At 40.5% G+C, this 22,100-nt stretch overlaps 2 protein-coding genes across 3 annotated transcripts; one reads left to right on the top strand and one right to left on the bottom strand.

The window, feature by feature from the left end:
• The first annotated feature begins 5,547 nt into the window (after positions 1-5,547).
• Positions 5,548-8,124, top strand: LOC115787350 (uncharacterized). Of its 2 annotated transcripts, none has more exons than XM_030740026.1 (5): positions 5,548-5,584; positions 5,707-5,754; positions 5,899-5,996; positions 6,445-6,555; positions 7,990-8,124. In XM_030740026.1, exons 1-5 carry the CDS (start codon positions 5,579-5,581, stop codon positions 8,060-8,062), a joined length of 336 nt encoding a protein of 111 aa, XP_030595886.1. In that variant the 5' UTR covers positions 5,548-5,578; the 3' UTR covers positions 8,063-8,124. The 2 variants fall into 2 exon arrangements, with proteins under 2 accessions (XP_030595886.1, XP_030595885.1); XM_030740025.1 differs by lacking the exon at positions 7,990-8,124 and adding an exon at positions 6,797-7,519.
• Positions 8,125-8,171: 47 nt separating this feature from the next.
• Positions 8,172-20,497, bottom strand: reep2 (receptor accessory protein 2). Its single transcript, XM_030740027.1, has 8 exons — positions 20,130-20,497; positions 18,045-18,117; positions 14,806-14,882; positions 14,433-14,553; positions 14,178-14,291; positions 12,658-12,838; positions 11,407-11,573; positions 8,172-10,199 (listed from the first exon to the last, which is right to left on the bottom strand). Exons 1-8 carry the CDS (start codon positions 20,159-20,161, stop codon positions 10,128-10,130), a joined length of 837 nt encoding a protein of 278 aa, XP_030595887.1. The 5' UTR covers positions 20,162-20,497; the 3' UTR covers positions 8,172-10,127.
• Positions 20,498-22,100: the final 1,603 nt, after the last annotated feature.

The following is a 22,100-nucleotide window of genomic DNA, read 5'->3' as shown; positions in this document are numbered from 1 at the left end:
CCGTGCTTGCGCCGCAAGAAAACTACGGACACCGTGAAAGCTCAAACAACGTGTTTCGGCGAAGTTGTCCCACTTTTTGCAAATGCGCTCCCATCAGATACGTGCGCTCTCTCTCTCTCTCTATGTTTAGATGTTTATCGATAGATAGATAGATAGATAGATACTCCATATAGCCCATGCGGATAGCTCTATATAACCCAAAACTGGGTAAACACATCTTGATAGCCTAATAACAGCCATCAGATACCGTTCCCCCTGTTTTAAACTGGGGAACGTTTCCTGATGGCTGTCCCTGGGCCATCAGGACGCGTTCCCCCAGTTTAACACAGGGGGAACGGTATCTGATGGCTGTCCCTGGGCCATCAGGATGCGTTCCCCCAGTTTAACACAGGGGGAACGGTTTCTGATGGCTGTCCCTGGGCCATCAGGACGCGTTCCCCCAGTTTAACACAGGGGGAACGGTATCTGATGGCTGTCCCTGGGCCATCAGAATGCGTTCCCCCAGTTTAACACAGGGGGAACGGTTTCTGATGGCTGTCCCTGGGCCATCAGGATGCGTTCCCCCAGTTTAACACAGGGGGAACGGTTTCTGATGGCTGTCCCTGGGCCATCAGGACGCGTTCCCCCAGTTTAACACAGGGGGAACGGTATCTGATGGCTGTCCGTGGGCCATCAGAATGTGTTCCCCCAGTTTAACACAGGGGGAACGGTTTCTGATGGCTGTTATTAGGCTATCAAGATGTGTTCACCCAGTTTTGGGTTATATAGAGCTATCCGCATGGGCTATATGGAGTATCTATCTATCTATCGATAAACATCTAAACATAGAGAGAGAGAGAGCGCACGTATCTGATGGGAGCGCATTTGCAAAAAGTGGGACAACTTCGCCGAAACACGTTGTTTGAGCTTTCACGGTGTCCGTAGTTCTCTTGCGGCTCAAGCACGGCGGTGTGGTTACGAGCGCTGAACAAGCACGCGCGATTTTTGCCGCGTGAGCGGTGCAGAGACGCTGGGGAAACCGTATCTGATGGGGAAACGCGGCTCGACGTAACACCGGCTCCTGATAGTGAGCCGTTTCATTTTTGTTTGTTTTTTTGTGGAAGCCACACGTGATTGGTTAAGATGAATACACTGTGGGGGAGGTGAGGGTCTATGGACACACTGTGCAGTGAGTAAACAAACACCAGAGAGGGAGGGGCTCCTGCAAAATTCGCTCGGAGTTAGAGCTAAGGGTTTCGTGTTACATAGAGGCTACACGCGGGAACGGTGAGGAAAATGGGTGACGGAAAATGTAGTAAAGACTGGAAACATTTTAATCTTAGTAAAAGGGACCGTGGGAACTGGAAATGTCTCGCTGACTTGCCACTTCCAATATGGCGGACTAGCCAACATATCACAGTGACACGGCCCATGTCATGCTGTTTCCGTAAACTGCTCAGGTATCAACAGTGAATGTGTCTGTTTTCTCTCCATCTCTTTTTATTACCTGATCACTGCTAGCACCCGCAGATGAAGACAAGGCTTCTGCTTTACTTTGAGAGCATGGGAAATCTCCAGTACGGACTTAAAATGCTGTGCAAATCTGTCAAGATCATATTTTTTCCTCTGAGATTCGAGTCATGTATTCATATAAGCTGCTTGTATTGGTGAAGCATGTTATCTTTCAAAACCAATCACATACATATAGAATATCGATGATGCGTTAGAGACATTTCCAGTTCCCACAGTCCCTGAATGCAACAGCTGGGACTATGTTGTTCAGCCACTGTGTTGAGCTGTCAGTCATGATTCCACACCCCCGTCATCTGAGGCTCCGCCCCCCACGCCAAAACAGGGCCAAAAGTTTGAACTCGAAAAAAAAATTGAAACTGCGAAAAAAAAAATCTGAAAGTGCAAAAAAAAAAAAACCTTGAATCTGAAATGTAGTTTTGAAATTTTTTTTTAGTTTCACATCTTTTTTTCTTCAGTTGCAAAACTTTTTTTCATTTTCAAACTATTTTTTTTTTTCAGTTTCAAAATTTTTTTCCTGTTTAAATTTTTTTTTCAGGTTCAAAATAATTTTTCAGTTTCAAAATTTTTTTTTTGAACAAACTTTCTGGCCCCAATTTAGCTCCATACACCAGCACAGAGCCATCCTGGGGAAGCAGCCACCCCAGCCTCAAACTACTAGCCGCTCCCCACCCTAGGCAGGGTGCATGAAACCGGGGTGTGGGAAGACCCGCCCACCCCCTCCTCCTACTCAACGTGATAGGAGGGATGTGAGTGCATGTAGTGGAAGAATGTGTATGACTGTGAACTCACATGAAAACAAGCTGGCAATGCTAACATTGCCACATAGTTTATTTCTGCTGCTCTCCTCATTGTACACCAACTTCATTCAGGACACACAGCATTCCTGCAGTTCAACCTGAGGCTACACCCATTGTTAGACACCCAATGAATCCTTTAAACCTACAAAGGTGTGTGTGTGTGTGAGAGAGCGAGCGAGAGAGAGAGTGAGTGAGTGAATAGGTTTAAGTGTACAATGGCAGAAGCAAAAACTAAAAAAAAAAAAAAAAAGGACTACAACTCATTAAATTATGATTACAATAAACTGATTACAGGTCATTTCTGGAAAAAAAAATTGCCGCCAAGAAACGATTTTCAAGTCTAGATTATTTGGTAAATTATTACAAGGAATATATTTGTAATTTTTTTTTAATAGTTAAATGATTATCTACAAATTGGAAATGTCAGTTTTCATTCAAGGGGTTGTAATTACAACAATGTAGTGAATGATAATATGAAAAAAGTGACAGTTTAAAGGGGAGTAATTCTTAATAATGAACCTATAGTGATTAATCACCTCAGTCTGCTGCTCCCTTCAGCTTTCCAGAGCATATTACTGTAGCTTTTTTCAGCTCACTGCGTCTAATTTTGAATGTCATGTGTCTAGGACATTAAGCAGTTAGGACACCTGAGACTTAAAGTTATCAGGTGCGCTGAAATAAAACTCTAAATGACTGGCAATGTTTCTTAACTACAGGTTGCATAAACCAGAAACTGTTTGGTAACAATTTTCTTATATAAGTAAGAAAAAAATGGTTGACATTTTTTTCTTGATACAGTTTTATTGATACCAAAGCCAATATCAGTTTTTTCTGTAGATCTAATGTCTAATTTTATCAGGTGCTTTTCTCAGAGCCTTTTGTAAACACAAGCATGAGAAGAGTAGCAGAAAGGATTTCGCTGGAAGCCTTTCTGCTTTAATTCAGGACAGACAGCATTCCTGTAATTCAGTGCTAACAGTTGATGCCCAACCTGCTGTTAGACAACCTCTAACAATGGGTGAGGCTAGGCTTAGGCTTAAGGTCAGAAAACGTGTTACAGCAGTCAGACACAAAACAACACTACAATGTCATTACCAATGCCAACTACTTCAGGACGACAGTCAGCCAAATGATGTGTCTGTGTTTTATTATAAAACTATTTGGAGTCTCCAGAAACACAATTGCAATTGCTGATAAAGGGAACATTTTACTCCTACAGTTCCCTCAATAATGTGTTTGCCCTGTGCTCCATAGTGATACAATCATAAACAAAGGACATTTAGATACATTTTAATTTGACCAAAAAAATATAACATTTTTTATAGATTATTCTATCATTTGTCATAATGTATGAATATTAACGTAGTCAGGTTTAATTCTTTGTTGCATATACCTACATATAATGCTCGATGTGTACAGTTCAAAGACATCACTGATATCTTCTCCAGTGATATTCTGCCAGGCTTCTTTTCAATTCCTGCTTGTTTCGTAAGTTTGTCCGCTCATGTATTCTTTTTAGCATATGGAAAACATATCAAAAGCATTTTTAGTTGTATTTAAACCAGGTGACTGACTTGAATGTTCAAAAACTTTCCATTTTGTTTCCAAAAGCTCTTTAGTTACTCTAGCAGCATGGTGCTAGCAGTAGCTTTAGGGTTGGAGCAGTGTGACCCTGAGGATAAGCAGAGGTGCATGATGGATGGACGGACAGACAAAGTATATAAAGTCGACCGGCTGACCAACCTTGGCATTCAGTGGTTCCAGTCATTAGTAGTTTATAAGGATAACAGCCTGTGTGGATGTATTCAGATTTGTAAAAAATAATAAATCCACAAAACTGTATTCGGACGTACAGGCTCTGAAATGTACCCAAAGTAAGGAAGTAAGAAGGATCTCTTTGAAAGACATTTCTGCCAGCTAATTTTATTCAAAGCTAATTGAATCTCGTCCAGTCATCTTTCTTCCCACCCTTTTCAAGCCAATCAGTCTCTGCTCTTCCCATTTTGAATTTCACCAACATTTGCTTGCATTCATTTGTGTAGCACAGCTCATCTCCACCTTACCGAGGTCATCTTTATCTTCACCACTCCCACTGTCTAGACTCTTAAGGGGTTGTGCCCCCAATTCCTGTCCTGGGATTTCATTCTGCCATGATGGGCCATCTGAGTCTAATCACCAAATAGAGTAATTGAATTCTGTATATCAATAGATCATTTTCAATTCCACCTGATGATCTCTCCTAATTGTAATAATAATAGTTTGTGGAAATACAAACTTTTTTGTAAATAGGAAAGCAAGTATTGTCAGGGGCTACAGTGGAATTTGGGAGGTGGGGAAATCCCTAAGTGTGGTGAAGAAAAACCCAACCATTTCTACTGTGAGCTCCGGTAGATTTTCTTTGTGTGGAGGCTGTGACCTGCTGACCGGTGCTCTTTGTGGATTTACACAAATGAATTCAGCAAGATGTAAGCAGATGCTTCATGAGCTGTTGATCCCCTATGCTGACAGTATAGTGTTTATACTGTATTTATACTAGACACTATAAAGTTAGTACAAAGGTGGAATTCAGTGAATGAATCTAATCATCAGCTTAAATTCAAACTCATCTCTGCTGCACTTGATGTAACATAACACTGACCATGAACACCGCAGCCGCTGTGTCTAACACAGAGCTTTACTGTAACTTCACCACAGTACAGCAAACTTAGCTGTTTACCCTGCACTAAACTCCAGAGTATTTTCATGCAACCTTTGAGTAACACAAAGTTAGTATACCTCAGTTTCGTTTTTTTTTTTTTTTTTTTGGGGGGGGGGGGGGTTGCAGGATGTTTCATCTTTACATCTTTCTCATCTCTGAGTGAAGTTATCTCTCTCTCTGTTCTCTATCTGGGAAATACAGTGTTTTACTCCAAATACTGGAAGTACAGACAAATCATCTCCAAATTCACTCAGGCTGCTAGATCTACTGTATTTTGTACTCATGATACACATCTGATTTTACATGTGGAGAAACTTATTTGATCTAACTCACAAGCTCATGCTCGTGAAAAACGATCCCTTGAGGAAAAAATTGGTTGACAAATGTAATGAGCACAAAGAAAAGAAACACACGTCTTTGTCCTCAACAATATAAAGGGTACCGCACAACTGGACAAGCAGGTAACACGTCACATGATGCAGCATAGCAGCATCATGTGACGTGGAATATATATAAAGGCAGTCACCATAAAATAAGCCGCCTAAAAAAAAAAAAAAAAAAAAGAAAGAATATGTTGGTAAGTTGAGCAACAATTGTTCCTAATTTTCAAAATTCATTGTATTTTGCATCTAACTTTGAATGTATACAACAGAATCGATTGGATGACTTTAATTTATTTGATATTGTATGTTTCTACAGTTAAATTATCTACTGGGATTCATTTTCATATTTCTTCTGATCACCAAGGTAACTGGTTATTTCTCTGTCATGTCACAAAATGTTGAATATCTAAACAGCAGTTTGAGTATGAGATCACATTAGTACTTTTTACTTGATTCAGGCTTCAGTACATCATATAATGTATATTAATAAACTAATTTAATTCTCCAGAGAGGGATTTATCACATCGAGTGTGTTGAATCTGACCAGATTAATAACACTGACCTGCAGTCACCTAAAACAGATGTTTCCTTCGGGGACAAAAAACTGTAAGTATTAAAATTTAAAATCTGTCTTTTAGTGCCTTTATTTCTAATTTTACACATACAGTAATCCCTCGCTTTTCGCGGACTCGCTGTTTTGCGGGTTTTCAGTCAATATTAGTGTAAAATATTTATTGCGGTATTTTCGCTGTTTCGCGGGTTTTTGCGGTACTCGTTCTTCACATGCGCAGTACGTGTTGTACAGTAATGTATATATTTGGTGTATAAGTTTTTGGGGAGGGGTTATAAAAACTTAAAATAATGTATAACTACTAAAATAATGTATAAGTATTAAAATAAATATAGTGTCTCTACTTCGCGGATTTTCACTTGTCGCGGGTGGTCCTGGAACGTGGAACACCCGCGATAAGTGTGGGATTACTGTACTGTAAAATTCAATCATTAAATCAACAAGTTAACACAGCTTGATCGTTTATGCCTTATTCTCATCCAGTTTGGTCAAGATTTCCTATAAGTCACCTTGGAATGACTCAGCGGTTCAAGTGGTCATCATGAAACTGGAGCTCAATGACAACATGCAGGTTCCCTCTAATGGTGACATTCAGTGAGTATAAAGATCTGTGACTGTCCACCATTTGAAGAATTCATCGCACAGACATGTAGTAACTTTGAAAGAAACGTTGAACTGGCATTACTTTCAATCGCTACCAATGACAAAGAGAATGAAATTAATCATTTGCAGTTGCTAGCAGTGCTCTGTTTAGTTTACACCACATGGAAACTCTTATAGCTGAACTTTAAAATAACTTTTTAAACTTATTTTCTGTGTATTTTTCATAATTCAGGAAAGAGGGTGTGAAGCAGAAGGTTTATTGCAATGGACTGTGGAAGATATTTTTTTGGCTTCTGGGATTAATTTTAGATTTCTTTTTGGATTTAAAGTTCAAGACATCCTATGTAGAAGAGTGGAAGGCTCTTCTCAAATATCATACTGACAATGTGAAGGATAAAAATAAACAATCTGCAGTTGTTGGCATTTTCAGAAATGGCGAGGAACCAATTTTTTCAGAGATATTTTTGCCATCGTTTAGGAAACATCCTGAGCACGCAGAGAAAAAATTAATACCAACCACTGACATGCTTTTAGATCAATCAAACACCACACAGACAGAGGGCTGTATTCTTATTTATACTCATCACAGCCCATGTTTTAAGAGAAATGAACGGGGAAATGACACCCCCTGTTTTTTTCTCATTTCTGACAAAGCTTATGAATGGCAAAAAAAACACAATCTTTCTACTGAAGTTGGATTTTCAAGCTACTGGGGACCAATTAGCAGAACAATGTGTGAAAACAAACAAAACTACATGGAAACATATTTAAATGATATGATAGCCAGCTTTGTCATGAAACATCCCAAGCTGATTCTCGGAAGCAACTGCAATTTAAGGTGTTTTTTCATTAACAATTTGGAATAACAAATTAGGATATTAATTGAATGTAATTAGACCAGTAATTAGGCATTTTTTATTTTGGTAACAAAATAAATAAATGTTGTGTGCCTTTTCTTTGTCATCATCAAAATGCACTGTTTGTGTTTACACACCCTGTGACCACATATGGGGACATTACATTTCAGTTTTGCTGCACCTTACACTGCATTCTGCTCAGTAGTGTTTTAGATTTTGTTAAGCCATGTTGACTTTGCTGGGTTATGCACCAAATAATCCCAGTGTCCACATCTGAGGAAATTTTTTTTTTTTTTTCACAAAAGTATGTAACAACCATGTAACAAAATATAACTTCCTGTTCAAAGAGGAAGCTTAGTTTATATGCATATCAGGTCCATCTAATCACAAATATCTAGGAGAAATTAAAATGCATCACAAACGCTCACAAACTGAGCTTGGGTCTCAGGAGGCTACGAGGTTTGAGGAGCAGGAAAGCAGTAAGATCAGAAACCAAAGAACAAATGATTTATTTGAATAAGAATTAAAATTATGTTCCATTTGTGAAAACAGTGATGTTTCTTCACAGGGACTGTTCGGTGAGGTATGAGACACTTTGCCACCAAAGGAGTGAAGTCTGCTTAAGCCACAGGGCTGTATAAAGATGATCTACAACAATCCATAAATTAACACACAGATTAATTTTCTTTAATAGTAGTTTATTTACCATTACATGACCTTGTTAGGTACCTTTGTGCCGGCACATGAAATTATCCTTCCTGATATGGAGCTTTGAGAGTTGGCACAAACGATATACAAATGAACATCCCTGCATACAATACTGATTTTAAACACAAAATAATCAACAATAAATATCTCAAAATGACAAGATAAAAATGCAGAGCAGTATCTTGATAACACAAAATGTATTTTCAGTATGAGATGCCTTTTTATTTAGTGTAAACATTAAATTAAGGAAAAAAAAACAAACAAAAAAAACAGACTGGTTTCCACCTGCTGACCCTAAAATACTGAAAACTGAGCAAATGTGAATGCACAAGAATAAGATCGGATTCCCTACACTGAGATGGAGTTAAAATGTCTCCAGGAAAAAGTAAACATGTTAATTAAAATTTCAAAAATCACTTCTACTACCAGAAGTCTTTACTGATAAAGTCTGAGGTTCCTCTATTCTCAGTCTGTATGATTTATCCAGACTAAGAATCAGAAGGAGCAGAAATGATAAAAACAACTGTTTTAAGCCCAGAGAATGAATAAGGCAAGCAAGCTCATACTGTATATACAGTCAAGGTTACTATTTACATGGTGTTTACATGTGGTTCAGCAACTTCAGCCAACAGTAGAGGTGGGGTTTGCCTCCCCCTACTGGTTCAAGTGTCACACTGCAGGCAGCAGTAATGAGCACTGACTTCCTCTCAGGCTTTAAAATCTCCTCTCTCCACTCAGGAGAAAGTGCACTGCAGTGGCTGGCAACCAGAAGTCCAGTGATTTTAGGAATACCCACAGCCTGCTCTGACTCTCCCTCCACATCTGAGACTAAAATAATTACTCGCAGAGGTTTCATTTGGTTCACTATTCACATATTTCTATAGAACCATCCTGGCTTCCAGTGCACAAGAAAAAAAAAAAAAATCCGTCAAAGTGTCACCACACAGATGGGTAAAAGGAGTGCGAGAGAGTGCAGAGGTACTCAATCACTTTGTAATGTTGAAAAGAAACAATACACAAACACCACTTCTGTAGTGAATGCAGATAACACTGGCAGCTCCCCTATGACTGTACTGCACTCACTTAGGAGAAAGTCATCACTCATTTGCAGCATTTCCTTAATCCAGCTGAGCACAGCTGATCATATTAGTTACTAAGATCACATAACCAAAACAGAAAGACACAAAAATGATCATGGTTAACCTCAGAGCTGCGTCCAGATGAAGGATGACAAAACCAGCACTGAACAAATAATTCATCACCAGCACTGCGGATGACATGAAAGTCACTGTGAAACAGTGAGAGTGAGACCTGAACGTAGCAGAGCCAGACTCACTCAGAGGAATGCAGACGTACTGAGGCGAAGCTAAAATTTAAACCTTCAAGGGAAAAAAAGAAAATAATGAGTCTAAAACTAAAGTAGATCACAACCAAAACAGGTTACACTGCTGTAAAAGAGTGAGGACACAGTGGTCCTGAGTGATGAGGTCATGAGCTTAACAGCAGTAAGGATGGCTGCACTCACCCACTCATCAATTAATACAGGCCTCAGTGGTGACTTTTTGCCTTTTACTCCTTTATTTAAAACTGTGACAAAATACTGAGACCCAACAGTTCCAGGTGTCACTGCTTTAAAGACAAGCCTTTGAAGATTTCTACCACAAGGGTGAGAGCAAGATTACGCTCAAGACAGTGGCCTGCATGAGAATTTTAAAAAATGTCTCCAGAAGTTAAACATCAGGTAAATTCTTCTTAAAGAGAGAGAGAGAGTCATAACACGCAAGGAGCCAGGAAATGTTTAAAAAAAAAAAAAAAAGTTCCATATTACTGCTAAAAACTAACACTGTGCTCTGGAAACCAGCAAGAGTGACACAGTTTCATTGCTCATATATATATATGTATGGTCTACATGTGCATTTGTGTGGACACCAAATGGGAAGAAGGGACTGCAGGCTGTGGGTGGAGCGAGTGGAGGCCAGCGCGTGTGAGCAGCAGGACTCAGGGTGGCGTCTCTGCATTATTAGTCGTGGTCTTCTTCTTCGCCGGTTTTTTCACTGTCTTGGTTTGAGTCTGCAGCAGGAGGAAAAAATAAAGGGCGAGTACTAGAATTACTCGACTGCTGCAAAACAGCACAGGAAAAAAACAAAACAACTTTTGACGTATATACAGTTAGAGCAGGTGGGATTCCGCATATGTAATTACAGATATAGTACAAATGACTATATATAAACACACTGACCACTTAATTGCATGTTGAAGCAAATATGGGGCAGAACTAAATACATTGTAGGTCAAGAGGCAGTGTGTGACATGAATTTTGTTACTACTAATAATTCTGCTCGGCCACAGAAACCCGTTCCATGAATCTCTCCACACACTGTTCTTGAGCTAATCTGAAGGCTACATGAAGTTTGGAGGTCTGTAGTGATTGACTCTGCAGAAAGTTGGTGACCTCTGTGCACTATGACCTCAGCATCCGCTGACCCCGCTCTGTGATTTTCCTAATCGCCTACCACTTTGTTATAATACCACTAACAGCTGACTGTGGAATATTTAGTAGCAAGGAAACTTCACAAATGGACTTGTAGCAGGGGTGCTATCCTATCACGGTACCATGCTGGAATTCTTGGAGCTCCTGAGAGCAACTCTTTCACTAACGTCTGTAGAAGCAGTCTGAACGGCTAGGTGCTTGGTTTTATACACTTGTGGCCATGGAAGTGATTGAAACACCTGAATCCAGTGATTTGGAAGGGTGAGTGAATACATTTGACAACATAGTGTATGTGTTCAGAGATGCTCTTGCATACTTTGGTCGTAACAAGTCATTATTTGAGTTACTGTTGCCTTCCTGTCAGCTTAAAGCAGCTGAGTCTATTCTCCTCTGACTGAAGTACTTCAGCCAGACAGCTGCCACTCACTAGATATTTCCTCCTTTTTGGACCAGTCTCTGTAAACCCTAGAGATAGTTGTGTGGGAAAATCCCAGCAGATCACCAGTTTCTGAAATACCCAGACCAGACCAGCCCGTCCAAAACCAACAACCACGTCAGGTTTTAAGTCACTTAAATCCCTTTTCTTCTCCATCTTGATGCTCAGTTTGAATATGCCTAAATGCAGTGAGATGCTGCCACGTGATTGGCTAATTAGATAGTTGTGTTAATGAGCAGTTGAAGGCTTGTACCTAACAAACTGGCCAGAGAGTGTATATTGTAATATGAACTTTAAATAAGAAAACTGACCCGTGATTGGTGAATGTAAAGAGTGCGTGTGTGTACTACCTCTGTCTTAGCAGCAGCAGGTTTCTTGGTTGCCTTAACACTGGCACTGCGCTTGTGGCTTTTATCTCCCACATCTTCATCAGAGTGTTCAGTCCTTGTGTCTGACTGGTCAGAGCTGTGTTGGGACGATGCGTCATCAATAAGGGAAGCGGCTGCCGCGGAGCGGGCTGCAGGATTGGATAAAGATTGATGGACAGTCAGTGAGAGAAGCCAAATGTTCGGAGTGAGATCAGAAGATGATCTGAGAGCCCAAAAAAGGCAGACCCCAGACTTCACACATCTGCTGCCACAGAACTACTTAAGTTACCCGATTGAGTTGAAAGGCTGAAGCCACTGTTACAGCAACAGAGTAGCCCTGAACCAGAGCATCATCACAGTCAGCCTCTTGTGCCACCTAGTGGGCACATTTCAAAATGCCTTTTTTTAAAATAACCTAATAGTTTTACATTAAAAAGAAAAAGAAAAAAAGCTCTTCTTTGCAAATGTTAAATTATGAAGGAAATGCAACTGCTTTTTATTCAAAACATATAGTGTTTTATTGATTAAAATCAGAAAATCCCAAAGGGTTTATGAGCTGTGCAAAGCTACAACTTAATTGATGTGTAGATCATCATTTAGAACAGGAAATAAATATAACTCAAGAAACTCAGATTCATTTGCCATTTCCTTCATTAAAAACAGAATACCTCCTAAAGTTATACGGGACACTCTCACAAACGCCCCTAAAGATTTCATTTGAACTCTGATGTCAGCATTTTTGCTCCAGCTTTCCTTCACACTGGTTTTAGAAGTCACACATAAATCGAAAAAAAAAGTCACGCAGTACATATTAAAACGTGCCACTTGGCCCTGTGACTTCATTGTTTCAGTGTCTCACTCTGTATTCAGCTCATAGCTTGTACCCACACAGTCAGCCAGCCGGCAGTGCAGCGAGACACAAAGAGACCTCCTTCAAAGCGTCCCCTCCCACTGGAATCACATGTTTTCACCCTGACTGATCCTCTTCCCTCAGCCACCCTCCTTTCCCCTTCCTATCCTGCAGTGCTTTAAATATCACATGACTCCACTTGGCCTGAGTAGTCCCAGTTCTGCTCTGAAGTTAAATAAAAGAAGTCCTCATAGTCACTCTCTGGGTCAATCAGCAAGCTGCAGACACAGTATGTGTGTATTGATGCATTTGTGTAAAACTCTGTTTCTCTACGTGAAGCTGCTGATGAAGTCGTGTGGGAGATGCATGTTGGGCAGCCTTACTCTGCCGTGCAGCAGTGCTCTTGGCCCGGGGCAGCGTGCTGGACCCCGAGCTCATCTCGTCCATGGGGTCCCGTCTCATGCGTGCATCGTGAGTGTGCAGAACCAGCTCATCATCAGCGTTGATGAGAGTCAGGTCCTGCATGCTGAAACTCCGCAGCTTGTCTGACAAAACGCCCTGTCCCTGGGCACCACAGCAAAACAGAAACAGATGTATTAGGAATGCATGACAGTATCCACCATTATTCAGAGCTTAGAGGAAAATAGTATCCAAAAGTTCTTTTTTTTAACTCTCTCTAGTGGTTATTTGGTGAAGCAACCACTGATTCATTTTTGGAAGACCACACTTTGCATTCTGGGAAAGTAAGATGGGCATTTTTGGCTACAATTATTTAATTTACTTAAAGCATAATCAACAAAGTAATCAATAAATTGTAAGTTGAGATCTGCAATCATAAATAAATAAAAAGCAGCTGCACTGAAAATATTTCCCTCTACAAACAAATGTGAGTCGATACTCTAAGGACAATCTGGCAAAGTATTTTTAAGGGCAGAAATGATCAAGCGTGCATGATGCTGAACAGTACAGAACTAATATGTAATTTTGTATTAAGGAACAAACAAGAAGCTTTACTGTAAATATAGAGCAGGTGTCTGGTCTCAGTGCAGCCATTTGGCTTTAGTGCTTCCATAACGCAAAAAAAAAAAAAAAAAAAAGTGCACCTTGAAGAGTCTGATCATGTAGTCACTATAAATACAGCTAAGAATTCATCCCAAACACACTGAGGATCCACTGGGACCCCAGCACTACAATCCAATAGAAAATAAATACAAGGCATATTTCAATATACAAGACCACTCTATTAATGTTAAGTGTGAATAGAACAAAAAAAAAAAAAAAAAAAAAAAAATGTTTATATATATATATATATATATATATATATATATATATATATATATATATATATATATATATATATATATATATATATATATATATATATATATATATATATATATATATATATATATATATATATATATATATATATATATATATATATATATATATATATATATACGTATAAACTGCAGCAGTTTGTTTTGTTAATCAGTACGTGTTGACATCTGCATTTATTGTAATATTCAATTTTATCCTAGAACTAATTTATCAAAAGTGAATATTTACTGGTTTTCAACAAAACAAAAATATAAACTTACACTCCGCTCTATATGAAGAGTACATTCCTCAAATTTCTCATATTTCCTTTACAAAGGAGAGCTCGTTCAGAAAATAACTTAGGAGCTTAATCAATTGTGAAAAACCGACAGTCATCTCAGTGCTCTTCTTTAGCTGTGTGACTGAGTAAATAACAGCACTGTTTACTCTTTGGCAGAGGTTTCTGCATTTCTGCAAGCAGAAATACAAAAAGTGATCTGTGAGGACGACTTTGTAAGAATGTCACAAAATCAAAATCAGCTCCCACGATCTGTGAAGATATTAACGTTACCACACAGCACACCTTGGTGGCAGCAGTGACGGCAGCATTAGCAGCCAGGTTGAGACCCCGTTTTCCAAACTTCATCATGGTCTCATAACTCCTGTCTTTGGCCTGTGCAATGTACTCATCTATCTCCTGTAGCACAAAGGACAGAGAGCAGGGAAGGAGTTAGAGACAGCACTGAAAGTCATCAGGGGCTGGATATGTCAATGTGGACTCAGACACCAGTTTACATTTGTGAGACTGACTTTGTGACTAAAACGTGTTTCTTTTTACCTTCTCCTTATTTGACAGGGTGGGGTGGACAAACTTGCGGTAGAGGACACTGGAGCCCTTAGTGTACGGGGACAGCAGCCAGATCACAAATGCAATCTTCAGCTCAAAGTAAAACGGAAACCTGGATAATTAAACACAGAGTTAGCAGTACAGGAAACACCCGACATGAGGAGGAAAAAAAGGTACAGATGTGTGGTTCAAAAAAAAAAAAAAAAAAGATCCTTTAGGAGATTATTGCGCTACAAATATCAGCAGCATTTGGTGCTAGATACACATATTAATGCATCTATTGATTTTTTTTTTATATACAAGTGTCTCATTTCTTACAAGCTAGTTGTGAAAGGGTGATGATCACGAGCAGCTCCTGACTCACCATGATAGGAGCAGGTCTGTGACCGTTTCTGCTGTAGTGAACAATGCAAATACTATCCAGTACATCATCCACTTTACCTGGATGGACACACACACACACACACACACACACACACACACACGGGGGAGAAGGGGGAGAACATGATTAAAAATAGCACACGAAAACCCACAGCATCCAGTTCATACGTGCTGAGACACGTGACGCTAAACAGAAGCTACACACACAGACATCCCGACACAGAAATGAGACACATGCTTCCGTCCGTTAGCATCACATCAATATGCATGGGTACATCTGTGAGACAAAGGCAGATGTGGGTCATCATCCAAATATGCCACAAACCAGTCATTTTACAGGCAACTTGGCTTGTGAGCCAATGTCAAAGTCGGTTATCAAATATACTGTTATGTTCAGTGTAAGCACAGCTCTGAATGGTAATGGTGTGTTTAAAGGCATTAACAGGCCTCAGGCACGTTGCTGTGAGAACACACAAAACGGGGAATCATTCGGCTCATTAGGAATGAACCAAACAGGAGAGAAGGGAAATGAAAGCAGCTCTAAAAATGGCGTCTCCCTTCTCTCCCCTCTCACACTTCTTCGCCCCGTATTCGCTCCTTCTGTGGCCGTCTGCTCGAGCAGCGACTGAGAGGGTGGGTTGCCATGGTAACCAGCCAGGAGGAGACTGTTCTCCAGTGAAAATCTAGGCTGAGGGCCAGAGCGCTGACATCTCCTCCTCCTAGATTCCCTCCAAGCCCCCCACCACCCCACCATCCCATCCCATGCAGCAATGAGGTAATCAGGAAGAGCCCCATTCAGCTCTGTTTTAAAATATCCAAAACCATTGAAAAGGAACTTCGGGTTTGATGCACCATCTGAAAAATGAGTCATTAAGGTATAAAAGGATCGGGCAGCTTCATACAATCGTCATCCTTCGGATGTTAATCTTGGACCAAACACCCACTAGACTGATTGACTGACTGCTCCATAACCTTCAGTTCCCTTTAAAACAACGACAGTCATTCATGTGGACCCTCAGCATATGTGTGCATATATTATTTTTATATATGCACAGATTTTATATATAAAAAATATACTTTTTTATTCTCTCAAAACTCAATTGTCTCAGTATAACACAAAGTCAATTAAACTCCAGTCTGTCCATTTTGGAAGCTTAAACCATTCAGGGTCAATTTCACCTGCTTTGGTGCAAATGAAAGTGATAACTGGCCCACAGGAGAGGCAACAAGACACAGCCCATTGCTGTCTCCATATCCCTCTCAACTGATTTTTCTCCAGCTTTGCTTTTTTTTTTTTTTGCTAGAGTCCTCGTCATTAATGGCATGCATGAGACGCTCCCTGCCACCAATGAAGGTTGCACTGGTAGTTCAGCTCCAGCAGGATGGCACATCCATATCAAGATCATCAGTAAAACTTTTCAATTTGGACATTTTGTTAATCCAAAGCTGATGTAACAGTCTGGTATTCATTGTTGGTTCAAACACAGTGACATTAGTGAAAAGTATGAATATTTTTAAGAGGCCTGAATCATTTACAGTTGTGAAAGAAATTAAATAATGAATGAATTTGGAAAAATGTTTAAGTATTAAAACACTGTGGTCTAAAAGGTTCAAGAGAACATGAAAATAATCAGAATGTTTGAGGATTTAAAAACACCAGACATTATGAAAAGTTTCATGTCCTTAGTGTTTCTTCATGGTTTATTTTTTGATCATGAGCCTTTTTCCATTTGTCTCGTGTTCCTCTGAGTCTGTATCACACAGTGTTTTCCTGGTCTCGCCTACTTCATTTTGATACTTCGGAGAGGGTGTAGATGCAAAAGTGGAAGTATTTTCCCGATTACCCAGCTGACTCCTGTATAGCCCCCAGACCCCCCACTGGCCTAGCTCGTTGACCAAATTGTATATCAAACCCACAGTGAAATATCTTCTCTAGAACCAAGAAGGAAAAAGGAGGAAAAAGCAACTTTCAATTTAACCACTACAGAGGACATAAGGTCTCAGGAAGCCATGGCTGGGGGATCATTCAAAAGTGGGTGTGGTTTTGCCCAATTTGGAGTTGGATACCTCCACCTCATCAAATTCACCTAAGTAGCACTCCACACTTAACACCCTATACCTTTGAATATGTGTTCTTCTTGAGAAAAATTCCTATAACAGCTGAATAAAACACCCAACCAGTCAACGCTTTGCAGGAATGACATTAAGAGGAAAAAGCCAACTGAGGAGCGCCGACTTTCCTCCACAGTCATCTGACCTCAGCCTCATTAAAAAAAAGTGAGGAAGCCAAACAATCCTGACATCCAAAGAAGCTCTTTGGATTATTATCTGATCATCTTAATGCAAGTCATGATTTTCTCTAACTTGTTTAAAGCATAATTAGGATAAAGATACTGAAATTATTTTTCCAGAGAACTTTTCCCTTAAAATGTTACAGGAATATTCTTTGTAATGAAAAAAAAAAAACATTACATTAATTTCAAAACAAATACAAAATAGATTCATATTCACTCTTTTTTTTGTTTCCTAGTGTACGATCTTGTTTTAGGGTCTTGACCAACCAACTACTCGTCTAGTGGCCAATCACATTCATGCAGATAGGCTTTCACAATCATATGCATGACATGCATCTCCTGATGACTGCAGGCTCAAGTAAATTCATATATTATTTGCAAGTGCAGGGGTAAAATGCTCTACTCAAAACAAATGAAATAAAACCATGTGACAGGGAGGAAGGCCCTGTCCCATGGTTGACATGCTTCAATTTTATGATCAGATCTCCAAGATCTATGCAGAATGAAAAAGATTTAGAAAGAAAATGAAGTGCATCAATTGTTTCATCTTCTACTGTCTATTATAGTGCCTGAGCGACCCCCTTTTAAAGAAGGGCAGTTAAACTGCACTACCATGCGTCTGATCTTGTCTGGGAGACCCTGATCATCAAGCATGATTCACATTTTTGCCAGTCTTCAAATAATAACGTCCAAAGAAACAGGCAATGCAAAAAAAACCATTACAACAGAAAGTAATTAATGCAGGTCCTCTGATGAAAACGAGCATTTCTGTGGCCCAAATTCAATCAGTGGGCTTCATGTTAGTCCTCAACACATAAGAACAGAAATAGCTGCCAGGCGCCCAGAGCAAAACATCCTAAAAGTCAAACAGAGCAGACAGAGGTCAAAAATGGTTTGCTGACATTTAGAAACCAGGGGTTATACTCACATATTCCTTCACATTCTTCGTTTTGACAGCCTTGTATGAGGAGTACGCCGGGTAGAGCGTCCCAAAGGCAAGGCTGCAAAAAAACAAAAACAAAAAAAGGCAGAGAAGACAAGACTGGGTCAGAGGAAGGGGGTTCAGCCAGAGAACATGGCCTCTGGGTGTCAACTGACACCTCACAAACACACTCCCGCACGTGTCTGTTCTGAGCTTCTGTTAGCACAAAAGGGCAACATATTCGTGAGCAAAGTGAGTGTCCACACGGTTTTAATATACGTGGTGATGCCACAAAAGAGAAGTGCTGGGCCGTGACTTGTCAAAACCAAGCGGCCTAAAAATGAGAGCAAACAATATAATGGAGTCAGGAAGACTGCAGTCAGACAAAATGGAAAAACACACATGGTTGCTGCCAGGGGTGGGTCACTATGTGTTAGTCCACGTGCACACTGGGACACTGTGCACACAGAGCCTTGTTTTTGATGTGCTTTTGGTCGCATCCTCTGCCGCTGTACTGATTTGTGCTGATGTGATAGGATACTGAATGCTGAGCGAGGCGACAGCAGGGAGAGCACAGATCAGAAAGACTGTGTGAAAGTATGCTTACAGGGCAAACCAGTAATTGCGACTTAAACCCTTAATGTAAATAAAGCTTGAATGTCTGTTACAGTGAGCCTCTTGATGAGCTTCGTGCTCTAGGCTCCCGACAACCTTGCATCTATTTTTTTTCCCTCTTAAGTAGGTCTTCTGTCCCAGTATGCGACTGCGCTGCTCAATGATGCGTGCAGCTCCGTACAGTGAGCTGGGATGACTCGTAGCAGGCCCCCCAAGCCAGTAGACTCCCTGAGCAGACGCCCTGTGCCTCTTTGTGCCCACAACTAAAGCATGTGCCTGAGCTTGACACCACCCAGTCCTCTTGCTTAGTCTAGGACATATTTCAATGTTCAGTTTTTCAGGTTAGGTTAATAAATTTGTTGTAAAACAGGAAGAAAAAAAAAAAAAAAGTCTGACTACCCTTAAAAATTGGGCCAGCTGCTTGTTTAAAGCAAAGAGTATGGATAAAAAAAATGACTAAGCTTGTGTGTTGGCTAAGCAGCGGCCATTATGATGCATATTCAGTCACATTGTTTGCCTTCAGTAGACACATGACTACCTGAGGTGTAATGAAGTGGAAGCTGCAGGCAGCTGAAAGCCAATAAATAACAGTTTGCTTATGTAATCGAGGAAAGCTGAACATTTATAGGGATGAAGCGTCATTTCTACACCTGAGCCTTTTTAAGGCAACACGATAGCTGAGTTTAAAGTTACCAGCTAAGGCGAGATATGACAGTATCCTGTACATGTCACTAGACGTGGGACAGCACCAGTGCAGCACTGACTGGACAGTGTCTGCATAATGGATCAGGATAATGACAGGCTTTAGTTGAGTCATCCACACACACACAGTTGGGATGTGACGTGTCCAGGTGGAAGGGCTAGACCTGAACTGCTGATCCTGCTTGTCCATCTTATTAAGCTCCACTGCTGCTGGCAAATGAATGGATGGGCACACATCCTTGACTGGGCTGCTGGACTTAGCTTTACACCACATTTTACCAACTCATGTTACCGCATGGTGCTCAAATCCTCAGCCTAGGGAACAGCGACACTCACGCTGGCTTATTCAAAGAATGAGGCAGCCCCTGGGAGCTGGGAGCCTGTTTACTTGTCTCCAGCGAGGCTGGCATGTTAAGCAGGTTGCACTTTCCCTGCCAACACATTACTGTCAGGTGGTTACAGTTACTGATTAGCCTGCGTTAGCTACCCGCGGCTAGCAACCGCTGGATGCAGATTGTGCTGCATCATTGTACTAATTAAATAAACAGCGACGGTTAGTGTACACGGGAGCTTTAAAACTCTTTCTGCATGCCAGGTTATCCACTGTATTTATGCTTTCCCCTACATGCGAAGTGTTCACTATAAACAGGCAGGAAACGGACTGCAGAAAAAGGTAGCCTAGCTAGTCGGCGTTCAGCATCAGACAACTGATGAAAGGAGCCGTTGATGTGGCTAACGCATGAAAACAACAGATACAGCCCTGCCCATACTCACACAACTATCCTCGAAATAATCCAGGATACCATCTTGCTGGACCGCCAGCCTGTGAGGCTTTACCCCCGCTTCTAGGAAATCAAGTCGGCTAGTAAGCGGGCTAGGTGGCCCCCATTCCCCTCCAGGACGCGGCAAGCTGCGATGTGAGCCAGGAGGCTGCCCTGCTCTGCTGTCAGGTAGGCTAACAGCAGCTGGAGATGTGCTCCGCAGTCTGTAGCTCCAAACTGCTCTGCTCTCCTCCGCCACCACCGCTGCTGAAAAAGACTGGCTCTTAAAGGGCCAGGGTCACTCTGTTAAATCTGTCATTTTAGCTTCAAAATGCGCCCCATGTTGTTCCTTCTAGTGCACTAACAGTGGCGCACATACAACCTTAGATAGACAGCTACACTAGATTATTGCACGGATACTGTATTAAATTGGTTTTCTTTCATAATGTCACCGGTACTGTACATTCCCAGTCTGCTCACTGACAAGGACAAAAGCAAAGGACACCTTCTGATTCTTTTATGTCCATGAGACTGATAAACATGTTAGAATACAGTGAGATTGTTAGGCTCCTAAGTGGGAATAAAATGTCTTTGAAGACTTAAAGATGTGAATACCCTCAGCCGGTTTCCCAGTCATGGATTAAGCATGGTCCTAGACCAGGGGTCGGCAACCCGCGGCTCATCCAGGCTTAATCTACGGCTCTGTGCGGCTCGCAGAAGTAAATTATAAGTATCCAATTGAAGTGCATTTTATTTTTGTCAGTTCGGTTTTTGTTGTAGTTTTAAATTGGAACATTATTGTGATCTTGAAATATTAAAATAAAATCATTTTATTTATCTATTTATTTATTTTCGTTTCTCAATATATGCCTCATCGCGGTAGCCGCTACTGGCTTCCGGTAGCCGCTACCGGCTTCCGCTAGTATTTGCGGCTCTCACTGTTTTGTTTTCCGTGGAAACCGGGTTCAAATGGCTCTTTCCGGATTACAGGTTGCCGACCCCTGTCCTAGACTAAAAGGAAAAAGTCAAGGACGATCATAATAGGAAAAAGTATTTAGTCCAGTCAAAGACATAATCCCTGTACGGGAAACTGGGCCCCTGAGTTTAGACACTGGACAACAGTTAGTCAACAGAAAACTGTTAAAAGTCACTTGAGTGAAATTAAGGATTTTATCAAGAAATTAGTGCAACCCACCCTATAGTATCACTTAACATTTGCCTCCAAGGAGCCAGACCTTTTCCAGTCTTTCTGAAGGTCTTTCAAAGTTTTTCTTTGCAGAGTGGCTATTTTACTGATTTTTAGTGCAGCCCTTGTACCTGACCATTGTTAGAGAAACTTTTTTTTTTTTTTTTTTTTTATTAAGCCACTTAACACTGACCTATGAATCATTTACACATTAAAAAAAAAAAAAAAGTACGCCTAACTCAAGGAATGAGCCAGTATTGTGTTTGCCAAGTTACACAACAGAACTGAGGGCTCTGTCCTGGTTTGAGGTTGGAGATCTGGTCAAAAAATGATGGTATTCATGAATGTAGAAACGTACCATCAGATTTTGATCCACCATGCAATGCCATCTGGAAAGTGTCTGGCATTTTTCAGCATGACAGTGATCTCAAACATACTCCACAGTGCAATAAAAGCACATCTGCACAAAAAAGAAAAAAAAAAAAAAAAAAAAAAAAAGGTCAGTTTGGGATCATCATGAAACAACAAAAAGAACTACTTAAAGCAATGACAAGAAAGCTGCCAGAGTTCAGGCTGTGCTGAAGAATAAACATGGTCACAACAAATACTGACTTTCAAGCTCATTAGAATTATATACAACTGATTCCCATTTTCCTAGCAAAATATAAAGAAATTAGGGGTAAGAGTATAATTACAAGCTAAATCTTTTAGTAATGTTTGACTAAACAAGCAATCAGTTATCAACAAAATTGGTATTTTAATACCATCTACATCTTAGTATTGAGGCTTTGTGGGTTT

Source organism: Archocentrus centrarchus, chromosome 10, assembly GCF_007364275.1.
Source record: "Archocentrus centrarchus isolate MPI-CPG fArcCen1 chromosome 10, fArcCen1, whole genome shotgun sequence".
Lineage (NCBI taxonomy): Eukaryota > Metazoa > Chordata > Actinopteri > Cichliformes > Cichlidae > Archocentrus > Archocentrus centrarchus.
The sequence above is the reverse complement of the archived record's forward strand: the minus strand, read 5'-3'. Positions and strand labels throughout refer to the sequence as shown.